Source organism: Phlebotomus papatasi, chromosome 2 (assembly GCF_024763615.1).
Source record: "Phlebotomus papatasi isolate M1 chromosome 2, Ppap_2.1, whole genome shotgun sequence".
Lineage (NCBI taxonomy): Eukaryota > Metazoa > Arthropoda > Insecta > Diptera > Psychodidae > Phlebotomus > Phlebotomus papatasi.
Genome location: NC_077223.1, coordinates 76,343,865 through 76,358,139, shown reverse-complemented (window position 1 = coordinate 76,358,139; position 14,275 = coordinate 76,343,865). Strand labels below are relative to the sequence as shown.

The 14,275-nt window shown below is 34.2% G+C and overlaps 1 protein-coding gene across 1 annotated transcript; it reads left to right on the top strand.

Moving 5' to 3' along the window:
• The first annotated feature begins 3,673 nt into the window (after positions 1–3,673).
• On the top strand, positions 3,674–12,794 carry LOC129804433 (zinc finger protein 91). The gene is made up of 3 exons (XM_055851702.1): positions 3,674–4,345; positions 4,402–5,278; positions 12,626–12,794. Exons 1-3 carry the CDS (start codon positions 3,828–3,830, stop codon positions 12,746–12,748), a joined length of 1,518 nt encoding a protein of 505 aa, XP_055707677.1. The 5' UTR covers positions 3,674–3,827; the 3' UTR covers positions 12,749–12,794.
• The last annotated feature ends 1,481 nt before the right edge of the window (positions 12,795–14,275 follow it).

Genomic DNA, 14,275 nt, shown 5'->3' with positions numbered 1-14,275 from the left:
GGAACAAATGTTATACAATATTAGATAAATATTATATATTAATAGGTAGAGTAGGCCTACTTATAGTCGGGATAGTAGTCCGATTGTAGGCCTACCCTCCATATAAAACACTGTGTCGTTTTACTAGTGGAAGAGACTTTTTGGTAGCATTAGTATTAGTGTGACTGTCGTGTACGTGTGAATCACAAATATCAATTTTATCATCTGATGAGGCCATTTTCTTATTGGAAACGTAATTCTTCAGCTTCATTGGCTACTTTTATGCCTCTTTTCGTATAAATCTTTGCAAAATAGTAAAAAAATTACACATTTATTTTCGATTTTATTGCGGCAATGGAACATATCAGAGACACTGTAGAATGAGTGGAACATATCTCGGACAATTACAGAGTACGAATATCATATATTTTTAAATGAAAAATATAATACAAATCGGACTCAGATTTTTGTCAGACTAGTATCATGGAAATATGTTATAACTCCGATTTTGTTCCGGCCGGGATAAGAGTACAGTAGAGTCTCCTAAATTCGAACGTTCGGGGGGTATTTTTGACATTTCTCACCTCCCAAATTCGAACGATTTTTTTTCAAAACTAACGAAATTTGTGTGAGATTAAATTGTACTTTGAATCAAATTCTCGTACTTTCTCGTAAGTTTTAGTGGTAACATACTTCCTTTTCATTTTCTTATATAATAATGTATGTAAACATTCAGGAAGAAGCACATAAATATGATTTTTTATTCATTTAGATTACGAACTTTCTAACATAACCTCACAATTGACATTTTGAATCCAAACGGCGTTCGAATTTGGGAGATTCAAATTTGAGAGACTCTACTGTAATAAATTTGAATTGATTGATTGAATTGATTTTCGGATAAAAATTAGTTATCAGCTATGAACTGGTTTATTACAGGTTCAGAACCCATTGGAACCGGTTCAGTTTTATAGGAAATTCCAAGACCTTTCCAACAAGCCCAAACATGATGCCATTTTCTTGATAAATACGCTCTCTAGTGTTTTTTTAAACTTTGACCTTGAAAAACTCATTGTTAGGAATGATTCAACTGTATTTCCGTATATGGATGAAATATCCGCATAGGTAATCTCTAAAACATATCCAAAAATGAAAAAAAAAATCGCACGACGCGTTTTAATCCCTAAAAAACATAGTTTTGGAGGGGAAGGGGAGGGGTCGGGGAAAAATGAGAGGTATGTTAACGATTCTTGAGTCGACTTATTGGGGGTCTTCCTTAGGTCCTAAGTCGCTATCTCTAAACGTTTGACCTCTATAGCTGGCGACAGGCAGACAGACAAACAACAGCGTGACGACATTTCTCAGAAATTGTCTGAAACGTGAAGATTTGTTGAGAAAATTAATCTCCGGGGAGTGAAAAGTTGAAAAACTTGTTGAAAAACTGAGTGTCAAAAAACTTGTTGAAAAACTGAGTGAGAGTTGAAAAACTGAGTGTCTAGCAATCCAATAGCTGAACTTTTAGTTCAGTACACCACTAGGGTAAAATGAAATAATTTGAAACCATTTACGGTTTGGAAAGTTTAAGATTTTCTCATTATCGATGAATAAATACAAAAGACATATTGCGAAATAGGAGAAAAGGCGAATAAGAAGAAAGGAGGGGCTTTTCTTCAAGATTTTTTGCTTTTGCATCTCTAAAACAGTGAGGAAAACTCAGAAATCCAAATTATAAATGGTTCTAAATTACCTCATTTTACCCCATGAAAAATTTTAATTTTGTGTTTAGGTTTTCGATTTTTTGTTTTTTTTTCTAATTTGTTAGAATCGCTGATTTAGATTTATAAAAAATGCTTTATCGTTTTGATTTCAATTTGATTTTCCGTCTGTAAAGTAAAGTATCCTATGTCGACCACTTAAGGATAGATTTTGTGAAAAACTTATAAAAAAACAGTTATAATTTGTGTTTTTTGATAGGGTTTTTACCTAAAACTATAGAATAGATCCTTATCTATCTATTTGTGAACTTCATTTAGTCGTAATATAATTTTAAATTATAAAAAAATTAAAATGTTTCAAAAATGCGAAGTGTTTCTCTACTCGACCACTTCAATATCAGTGGACCTCTACTCGACCGCCTGGGGTTCCTCTACTCGACCACCCATTTTTTCTTAAAATTAAACAAACCACAAAAACTTAAAGTCACGGATTTAAATTTGGCTTGTTCAACACTTAATAATAGCACTTAAAATTTAGTTAATTATTAAAATAAATAGGTAAACTCACTTTTATCAATTCATTCAGAGAAGTAGAACAACATTCAAGTGAAAAAAGCTTCACTTGCTAAGATTCGTCGACCGGTCGAATTGAGGAACGATTTATTTGAAATGCACTTTCATTTTTAATACATAAAATTAATCTTTAACTTAGTTATGGTACTAAAATTTTTGCACATGTAATAAAGATGAAGTCCTCAACTTGCGATTAGACTCAAAATTTGAATTCTCAAGTAGTCTGTAAGGGTAATAATTGAAATAATTCCTTAAGAAAAAGTCAAGAATTGCGAATTTTTATTTAAGTAATACTTCAACGCTTCGTCTTTTTATAATTTTTCCAGTATTTGAAGGTCAATTTTTATGATATTTTCACTGATTTGAATTAATTATGAAATAATTGACCCTCCTTACCTTATATTTGAAGCAAAACCGTTCTTAATGTTTTTAGAACTTAAGCTACTATAACTCCTATTCTAATCAACCGATTGAATTCTGTATATGAGAAAGGTAGAAGACTTCTAATTGTCCAATTTTCTAGAACAGACGATGTTCTTAAAACCAACACCGTAGGCGCTGCATCCTCTTTTACATTAGGTCAGAACACACGGAAATTCGGCAGATATTCCGCAGAAATACTGCAGAAATTCTACGGAAGTGTCGCAGAAATTCTGTAGAAATTCCGAGGAGAACGACATGAACAATTGCGCGCATGTCTTATTATTTTTGTTGCTGCTGCTCATAAAACAGTACGTTCCTCGTGCGCGCACGGCGTCCGTGTACTTTGCGCAGACCTCTATTCTTTATAGGCATGTTGATCTGTCTCAACTCTCACCAGTTTTCCCCAGTTCTCGCCGTGCTCTAAAATCCACCAAATATTAGTGACAGGAACCAACATATGAAATGTTGATTATGCAGAAGCACTTAAGAACAATAAAAAATGTTATTTTTAATTTGGATATCACCATTAATCATCAGTCGGATCATAGTCAGATCAAGCAAGAAATGGTAGGGAAAATCTGGGAAAATCCTTCGAAATATCTTCAATAATAAGGTCAACGGATGTACGTGTAAGCATAGAATGAATTATTATCCTTATTAACTGATTTGCATGATTATGACTGAATATTTCCTAATAAAAGTTTTTCATTAGATGCGTTCATTTCCTTTCAATATTCGGAAATCACAATGAAATTATTTATAAATAATGAGTGAAAAATAAGACAATTTTTTAAGTAATGTTTTGACCGTTAAGACTACTGTACGTTTTTTCTTGATATTTTAAAATAAATCTTTATTCAAACTACAAAATGTAATTCCAAGTTTTTTTGTAACTCCACGTGCTCTCTACCGTTAACATTCAAAAAATTTCCCTTCAATTCAAAAAAAAAATCCCATGATCGCAGGCAGCGCTCCTACAGCTTATTACGTGAAATGACAAAATGTTGATTTTTGTTGATTGTCGGCATTTGAGTTGAGAAAATTTGTGATTTCTCCCAGAAATAGGTGAATGATACTGTGAATTGTTATTTAAATTGCAAGAAAAAGAGTCTGTGGAGGATATTTGGTGGATAAGCTATGGAATCTGACTCAATTGACGATGTAATTGTCTATGATGAAGACTCTCTGGGGGCAACATCCTCAGAGCGTCCGGAGGGTGAAAAAGGCGCTGAAGCAGCTGAAAAATGCATCGTGGCCAATGTTGTGTCCATGTATCAGTGCCAGGAATGCAATGCTGTTGTGTCTACGGCTGAGGAGTTCTTGTCTCACCACCAGATCATGCACAGTGGCAGCAGGGAGGTTATGGTGGAGTTTCTGAAGGAATCCGATGCCCAGGAGCCAGACAGCGATGTTGATGTGAAGTATGTGTGTAGTCTGTGCTATGGGGTATTTGAATCTGTGGAGCATACGAAGCAGCATATGATGCAAGATCACAAACTCAAGGAAATTGGAGCAAAGGAGGATCCTGTGAGTTCCAATCCTTCATCGGATTCCAATGAGGAGAAGACTGAGACGGAATCTGGGGGAAAGGAGCAGTGGAAACCAATTTCATTGAAGCAGTTGAAGACTAAGTTGACCAGGAATTTGACTCACAAGTAGAGTTTTCCGGATGTCTTTGCCAAGTGCTTTTCTAGAGAGGTTCCTTTTTCAGGTGCACGGTCAAGGGGTGTCTGTACAAGTTCGAAAGTACGGAGAAGCGAGATATCCATCTCAAGTGTCACTGTTCGGTGGAGAATATCCGGAATTTCAAGTGTCCGGAATGCGGGGAAGAGCACAAGAGTTGGCGCACTTGTGGGCTTCACATGTGGAAGGAGCACAAGATCGATGTGGATATGCTAAAGTGTCCACTGTGCAACTACAAAGTCCTCACAACTGTCCAGATCTTCAGGCATCTGCAGAGTCATGGACCAACTCGAGGATTTGCCTGTACGATGTGTCCAAAAACCTTCTCGCAGTACTCCAAACTTCGCTACCACTCTGTTAATCATCTGGATAAGAAGGCAGCAGCTGCCAATCGTTGGTACTCCAAGAAGACCTGCGACATCTGCCTCAATGTCTTTGCCAACTCCAAGACACTCTCAAAGCATGTTTCCGGATGTCACAATCAGATCATGTCGTATCGCTGCAACATTTGCGGCAAACAGTCCACCCGGAAGGCCACATGGCTCATCCACTTGCGACAGCACACGGGCGAGAAGCCCTTCCGCTGTGAACATGCCAATTGCAACTTCATGGCCAGAGATCCGAGTGTTCTGAGGAAGCATCGGCTGAGGCATACCAATACAAAACCCTACAAATGCACCCATTGCGACTACAGCGCCATCCAGACAGAGCCCCTGAAGACGCACATCCGGACGAAGCATCCGGAGGAGTACATGAAGATGAAGTGCGATCAGTGTTCCTTCATTTCCATCAACAGTGAACTCCTGCAGAGGCACATGAGGGATCACAAAGCAGGTTTGGTGAAGAATGAAGAACACAGAGATGTCGACATGACCAAGAGCAAGATTCACAAGAGCATCCCAGAGGTAAGTGGAACTTTTATATTTTGGAAATTCATGAAACTGATTTACCCTCCCATAGAGTTATTAGAAATCCTAATAAACTCAATTATTTGAGATTCCTAATATTATCAATAATGCTAGTAAATTAAGGTAATTCAAAACCTGCTCCAAATGGAAATTTTTCGCTACTGCAAATGGAAACGTCATTGTTTTCATGATAAATACAGTACTAAATTACTATATTTATACATTTTCTATACGACAGTTTCATTATTTAGTTAATTATGCTCCAAATAAGAATAAGAACAAATCCTGCACTCAGGAGCAACTCAACAGGGTTTTGGAAACCTTTCGTGGCGGTTTCACTTACACTGTTTGTCTCCAATTAGAAACTTTCCCTTGTCTCCATTTGGATTAATTTGTTTCCAATAGAAGCATTTTACGCTCGTGCATTTTTCTTGTATTTAAGAAGTTTTCAAATTATATCTAAAGAATTTTCACTAAACAGTAACATTCTAGAAGAGCCAAGGAGCAAATTTATGTAATTCTCTTCAGAAAAAATATGAACCTAATGTGTTGAATCTTCTGTCAAAGTTAAAGCGTCTGGAAATGGTTTTGAATTAGAACATTTACCCCATAATAATAATGCTGACACAACATTCCATGAAGGAACAAGGCCTGTCGCAAGGGGATTCCTAGACATGTATTATTATTTTTTTTCTTGTACGGGATGAGGTTGTCAGTCCCATGCCCGTGGAATCAAGTGCAATGAAGCTCACTGGATGCAATCCGAACACCTTTAACGCTAGAAAAATTCCTGGTGACCTAAAAAGGGATTCGAACCCGGGACACTTGCATCATAGAGCGAGTGCTCTAGCACTTGACCTATTTAGTGTCCTATTGCCACATCATAAAATTCCATGTCCTCTTGATCTGGCTTAAACTTCACCAAAAACCGTCAGTTCCGAAGAAGACTATTGTAAGTCTACTTATGGTAGTATAAAAAGATGGTATCATTGGATGCAGAAACCTTAGATCTACATCCCCATAAAATTTTATGTTGATTAATTTCTTTCTGCAAAAGTTACTAAAAAAAAACTAAAAGTAGGGTAAGTTGCATAAATTGGAACAATTTCCAGAGGCTCGAACTTTGATACAAGATTAAAGACATTATAAATACATTTTTCCCTGATGACATACATAAATTTGCTCCTTGATTCTTCTAGAATATTACCGTTTCATGGAAATTCTTGAAAAACAGTTTGAAAAGTTCTTAAATACAAGAAAAATACGTGAGTGCAAAACAATATAATTTGGACAGGGTGGGACAAGTTGGACGTGGGAATTTGGACAATGCGTAGGGGAAGGTTGTGCAAGTTTCAAGATTTTTTACTGAATGCCATACACACTGAATCAATTGTATCACTAGGGTAAAGTGTATAATTAAAAAGTAAAAAACATTAAGGCTTAGATATATATTATTTATTAAATCTTTTTCTTGGATATTTTAATTTTCTTGCTTTGCTCCTTTTCTTCTTTTATTTTGAACCTTTCTTCCTGTTTCTGAAGTCTAATTCTTTTTTTTTTCTTGTATTGTCACAAAGAACTTCAAACATGAATTTAAAAACTCCATAGAATAATAATAGATACCTGTCCACCTTTGGGCGAAAGCATTACACCCGTTTCGTCTAGATTAAAGACGCGATCAGGAGGAAGTTCCAGAAGATCTTTGGATTTTAAATATTCATGAGTTTTCTCAAACCACTCAGTGGTAATACCAGCTCTTTGGGTTGTGTATGCTTCTGGTGTACGAAGTCTCAATTCTGGGTATCTGTTCAAAAAGCTCTTGAACCAAGAGTATCCTGGCCTTCCATCGGTGAACTCGTTGACAATCTTGAACTTCTTACAATTGCACAGTGTTGAGGACTTGATCTTTTGTTATAGGATGCCACTTGTCACTGCATCCTAAAATCCATTCAACGAGCTCATCTTCTATATCTTTTGGCAGCGTAGGAGGCCTTCCCCCAGAGCATTCTTCCGGACATTTCCCGGTCAGCTTATTAAAAAGTGTTGTTCTTGGCACCCCAAATAATACTGACACCTGACTTAGTTACTTTCCTTGGCGAAAAGCTTCCAGTGTTTTGTTCACTTGGTCTTGAGTATAGAATTTGTACTTTTTCAATTTATTTGCCTTTTTACCCATCTGAAATAAAAAGAAAACCCCTGCAATACAATCGTATCTCCGGATGTCCAACTTGTCACTTTTGCTCACGCTTCAAATAAGCACTTTTTCTTCATACAGTTAGTAATTATATCAAATAAAACCATTACGTACCGTTAACTATCGAGATTAAACACTTTATTCCACTAAAATTTGCCAGAAATATTGAGAAATGTCAACAGAACCGAAAAACCAAAGTCACTCTTCTTGTGTTTCTATTAGGAAAAAATGGCCGATCGATGTATTTTTTCGGCGGTGAAAAGTTACACTGTCAATTGAGGTGAGAATTTTATACGTTAAATCTTATTCATATGAATGGATTTTCACTTTATTTGCAGCACAAGGAACCAAATAATTAAACTATAACATAGAAAAATATACTAATTAAAATTTAGTACTGTATTTATCAAGAAATAATTGCCTGTCCAACTTGTCCCAGCGAAATTTTCCAACTTTTGCCATTGTCCAACTTGTACCAATTTACCCTAGCTCGGAGCATTTATCGAACCTATTCCAAACAGTATTACTGTAAAAAGAGTAACAATAGTATTCACCGGAAAATAATTAATCTTTAATTACACTATGCAACAAATTCACAACTTTTTTTGCTAACGGAGATCTCACATGGTACGTTTGATAGAGTCAAGTCCCCTGATTAAGAATCTGACCTTGGTTTTGATCCAACACGTAACATTTTTTTTATTAATACTTTTTATTTTTTCTTCTTTGTCTTACATTATCCGTTATATCTCAGGTTCTAGTGAACAGAACTTAAAAAGTGTGGGTCCGTTAGAAAGCTCATTAGTTGTGCTTCAATTTTGATAATAACAAAAGACTTTGTAAAACCACTCCTTCAGGGTGTAAAATTAGAGTTTCTCTAAGAATTACCAAAAAAATGATCTTAAAGTGAGGTTTTAAAAATTTGTATAAAATAAACTAAACAAAATATTAAAAATTCATTAACACCAGGCGATAGGCAACACTTACGACTACAATTTTGTTCATCTAAGACATGGCGCTCCGATCACTCTAAATGCCTCATTTGTAGGTTTTTGTCATATTCCAAAAATATGAAGTACCAATTTTAGAGCAAATTTCCTAAACATTTCTTAGAAAATACCTTTTAAAACTAATGTGAAACATATATAAATGTTGAGGTTCTTTTTTAAATCGATCGGGAAGTCATCGACATGATTTTCATTTACATTCCCAATCAACCCTCGTTAAAAAGCTCCCAATTTTCCTTTAAGTAATTCAATTTTTGTTTCTATTTATTTCCATCCATCCATCTAATACTATTTCTAGTAGAGGCTAATTTTAAATGAAAGTATGATCTAAAGTCATTGAAATATATTTGCAAAATGATCGCTGATGCGTTTGTCTACCTATCATAAAAAGGCATTCTAAAAGGAGTTTAGGGGTTTCTTCTCGCGGTTGAATGTTGATTAGTGATGTTAATGAAAATCATGTTGATGGTCCCCCGATCGATTTAAAGAAGAATCTCCACATGTATGTATGTTTCACATATGTTTCAAAAGATAGGGGGAGGCTTTGATGTTTCGCATACAAAAATGATGTCCAAGTTAAGTAATTTTTTCTGACTACAACACGAACCGTATCAATTCACCAACTATGCCAAAAAAACCTCTTACTTACTAGGTTCAAAATCCTATCTCACAAAATCCTGGGAAATCCTCACATTTTTCTCTAGAAGAAAATGAAAATTTAATGGCGATTTGTCCGATAGTTCAATCAAGTTTCTATTTTCGCATATAATTTACATCACTCAAAAACGTCCCATTTTCACCGTAAATTTTGCACCCGACATTAAAAGTTACACATCATTGTTTAGACGGAACTCTAGTCTATCTGATTAAATAGTTTATGTGAGGAATAATATCTTTTAATATTACTTTTATGAAGATTTGTAAAAGGCATAATTTTATACACTGAGGAATCCATTTTCTTTCTTTGATTTTCAAATTCCATGAAAATGTCACTTTGGCAACCCCAAAATGTATGTGGAAATTTGAAGGTTATGTTGCATTGACGTCCGCAACACACAAGTGAGGTTATGTTAGAACATTAAAATTATAGTGTTGCCAGATTCACTATGCGATACATAATAATTCTTAATATCCGATCGATGAATATGGGTCAAGTTTGCGAATTTTTTTCCACCCACAAAAACGGCCTTCTTCATTCCAAGAGGTTTTTATACAAATTTAAACCCTAATAACCCCTCTACATCCTGTGATAGTAGTTTTCCAAAAAAAGTGATATCAATTGTGCAAAATTGTACAAAATATTACACATTAAAATTACAGTTTTGCACCTGTTTTTAATTTTTGTTTCCTGAAACTAGGAAAAAAGAATTAGACACCCAATTTTTTCAGGAGAGGTGGGATTTAAGAGTAGCTATTAAAATATATAGCCATATGTGAGATTCATAAAGGAATCCGGAAGAAATACGAAGTGTTTGATGGTAGCGTATATGCGAAACATCAAAGCTTCCCCCTACTTTCTCAGAAATGTTTAGGGAATTTGCTCTAAAATAGGTATACTTCATATTTTTGGAAAATGACAAAAACCTACAAATGAGTCATTTAGAGTGATCGGAGCGCCATGTCTTAGATGAGCAAAATTGTAGTCCTAAGTGGTGCCTATCGCCTGGTGTCAATGAATTTTTATTATTTTGTTTAGTTTATTTTATACAAATTTTTAAAGCCTCACTTTAAGACCATTTTTTTTTGGTAATTCTTAGAGAAACTCCAATTTTACACCCTGAAGGAGTGGTTTTACAAAGTCTTTTGTTATTATCAAAATTGAAGCACAGCTAATGAGCTTTCTAACGGACCCAACTTTTTAAGTTCTGTTCACTAGAACCTGAGATATAACGGATAATGCAAGGCAAAGCAGAAAAAATATAAAAGTACTACCGTCGTCGTTGCGGGTGACTGTGCACTTTTTTTCGCTGTTTTTCAACTTTACCCTCTAAAATTGGATAGTTAAAGTGAAAGGAGGGGAGTGAATGCGTAAAATTATTTGTATTCAGTTGTTAATGAATGGATTTTGTGCCACTAGCATTAATTTTATAAAATTTTACTATGTTAAAAAAATCAAGAAAAAAGGCTTGCACTTGGGGTAAGGTGCAGGTGACTTTGCACTTTTTAATAAATACTAAAAAATCAACAATTTCTGATAATAAACGACAATGAAGATCTTCACATCTAAGGGTAAGGTGCACACGAGATCTACAAGATGACGTGGTCGCCATTTTGATTTGACGTTCCTGTCCGCCATTTTGAATAACTGTCAAAACCTAAAACTGGTCCGATTAGGTAGGTTGAAATTTTAGTATGTTGTAGCTGATGTGAAGACCTTTTCAGAACGCATCTGTGTTCCAGTCTATGTCAAGCATTTACCTAGATACAGTGGCTCAAATTTTAAAATTTTGAAATATTCATATTTGTGCGATCTTTATATTCTAATACTGAATTTTAAAACCTAAACGAAATGCCTCAGTAACCATTAAAAATGGTTGAGGCTTTTGTTTTACATATTTATTTACTCTTCCATAATATAAAAAAATAAACGAAAAGTACATTTTTGTTTTTTTCATCTTTGCAAAAACAGTTTTTCAGATATACTCAAATAATATGCTGTTATAAACAAAAACATTACTTTTCTTTTTGTTTGTATGTTAGATCTTATCGCCTAACGATAGCGCTGTCTTTTTATAATGGTTTCGATAAAAGAAGCTCTTCGTAATTCTGTATTCATGAAAGTGTCAACATTTTGAACTTGAAGCCCCTGTATCCAGACAATCGCTTGACCTAGGTCGGATTTTATAAATGTTCTGAAAAGGTCTTGACATCATCTAAAACATACTAAAATTTCAGTTCAATCGGATGAGATTTTTGTTTTGACCGTTATTCAAAATGGAGGACAGAATCGTCAAATCAAGATGGCGACCACACCATCTTGTAGATCTCGGTCAATTTATCTTGAATTCCCAAAAAATTGGATATTTTTTAGCCAAATACTTCTATAATAAAGCTTTAGAAAGACCATTATATGCAATTTTATAACATAAATCATGCGTTCTTACGAAGATAATAGTAAAAAAACAGTATTTTGAGAAAAATAATGAACAAAATCGAAGTGGATTATTCTAGCCAGATAAATTTAGAATAGATTTGGGCAATTTACTACTCTGAAAACGATTTTGGAATTGCACCTTCAGATAACTTTTTCACGAAGTCGTTTTTTGGCAAAATACCTATACTAGCATTTCGTTGACTATTACTGAAACTACAAGAATCCTTTTGCGGATCATTGTGCCTTACTTGGTACATAACATATCCCTATATATTTTGACATGGTAGACCAGATCGGCAAAGACTATCAATAAGTGCTAGAATTAATGAAATCTCACGAACAGCAGAGTGCTAAATCACCCGCAACGACGGTACTTAATTAAGGACTTTTCACTAAGGATTCTTTAAGTAAAGCGTGTCCCAGATTTAAATTCTAAGAAGACAAATGACTCTCATTAAAAAACTATAGTGCATATAAAAATGATCAGTAATAAGCCCAGATAAGCTTATGGTAGCTGAGATTCTTTACAGGTGACCTCGAAATGCGTGCAACTCGGGGTGCTTGCAACTCGGAATGCGTGAAAATTCGATTGTGAGTTGAATTTTGGGGATAAAGAATCGCGTCGAGTAAACTGTTCTCGGCAGTCGAAATGGATGAAATTGGCTCGACGCGATTTTTTACTCCCAAAATTTAACTCACAATCGAATTTTCACGCATTCCGAGTTGCAAGCACCTCGAGTTGCACGCATTTCGAGGTCACCTGTAAAGAATCTCAGCTACCAGGGAAAAACACAAATTATAACTGTTTTTTTCATAAGTTTTTCACAAAATCTATCCTTAATTGGTCGACATAGGATACTTTACCTTAATGCCCCTCATTTTTAGTTCCAAATCGAATTTTCATGCACTCCGAGTTTGCTCTCGTTAAGAATTTCAGATAGAATAAACTGATCTAGGCTTATCACTAGTTTTTATTTTAATAGGAAAGCTCAGAATGTTTTACAATATTGTGTACTTACTGTAGGTGTTTTCTTGATTTCAATTTCTAGACTTCATCAGACTGCTTCCTTCCTCTGGAGAGCACGGATTCGATGCAATCTTCCTTAGACACGGGTGGTGTGACAATTCCAGCCCACTCAGAAGACACGCAATTTCCTCTCTTCAATGAATAATGAATGGGCACAAAGAAAATAAACACTGTTCAGATGCGAAAGGTAAGAGTTGTTTTTTTTTCTTATTGATATGACCCATGGTTTATTTTTCTCTCAATGTCAATGTTCAAGAAAATTAATCTTCTTACAATTCTATGGAATCTCTTTTATAATATTTCTCTTCATCCTCCGTTTTTTTTTTTGATTAGTCAATTTGGCTGGTCTCTCTCACACAAATTTTAACGATTGCAATTATGAAAAGAATATAGTTATTGCTGTTTTATTATGTGCAAAATTTTCACAGAACAGCGAAGAGGTGAAAAATGGATTGTTAATCGATTGAAATGAATCATGTAATTTGCAGCATTTTTGTTAAATTATTGTTTAAAAGTTGGGGAGAAATTTGTCTGGCACAGTTTTTTTTTGGGATGATAATGTGTATAATGGGAATGAATGAAGCACTTAGTTTGTGTATTAAGTTAAAATGAATGAGTTATTTTTGATTAAAGGATTTTATAGGGGATACAATTGCAATCCTATTTGGATTTTTAGTGTGTGAGATGAGCTTTTGCACAAAATTCAATAGATTTTTCTTTTCACTATAATGTATTTTTTTGCCTTTAATCTCTCAATTCATTTGTTATTGTCTGACTCCCTCGAACTTAATCTCTGATGACTCTTTCTATTTTTTTTAATATATATTTTTTCTATAATTTACAATCTTATTTTGGCGTTTATTTTACGCTTTTTAAAATCAACATTCATCAGATTTTTTTAAATGGATATTTCCGAAGGAAATTTGACGAGTTCTAGGTTTATTTTTTACATTTCTTTTTTTTTGTAATTTGTTGATCTAATCTAAAGACACTCTTGTCGGTATTTGAATGACCTTTTCTAATTTTAAATACAAAAATTTTCCAACACTGAGATACTCTCACACTTTATCTTTTAAATTCTATGGATTTTTTCATTTTTTTTTTAAATTTTATTATTTATTATATTTTTTAATGTCCTTTTATACATGAGCTATAGAATGCTTTTTTTTTTAAATCATCAGAGTGAGAATTTATATGGATTCCTTTTTAGTTCTTTTTTTGTTTGGAGGGAAGGGAGAGGAATATTTCTTTTTCTTTCCAAAATTACGCTATATTTTTAACAATTTTTGCTTCTTTCCTATTTTTTTTTTACCCCACGCAAAAGACACAACATGAATTCATTTGTTTCTTTAATCTCAAATGGATGCCATTCAACAACGATTTGTTTTATTTTTTCGTTTCCAACACATTATTCTCTGGTTTCCGATCAAAATGTAAAGAATTATTTAATATAGAAACATCAACAGAAGTGTAAAAAAATCTTCCTTGTGCTATTTTTTTTTTACTTCGTAACAAATTGCAAGGATAAATCACTAAGTTTTACAATTTTTTTTTAATAATTGGTTCTAGATTTTTTTTTAAATGGCAGTATTTTGAATGTTAAGATTTTGAGACAAGGACAAGATTATTATCCCGTTTTTTTAATGTCTCATTTACAAAATTTCGTAATAAT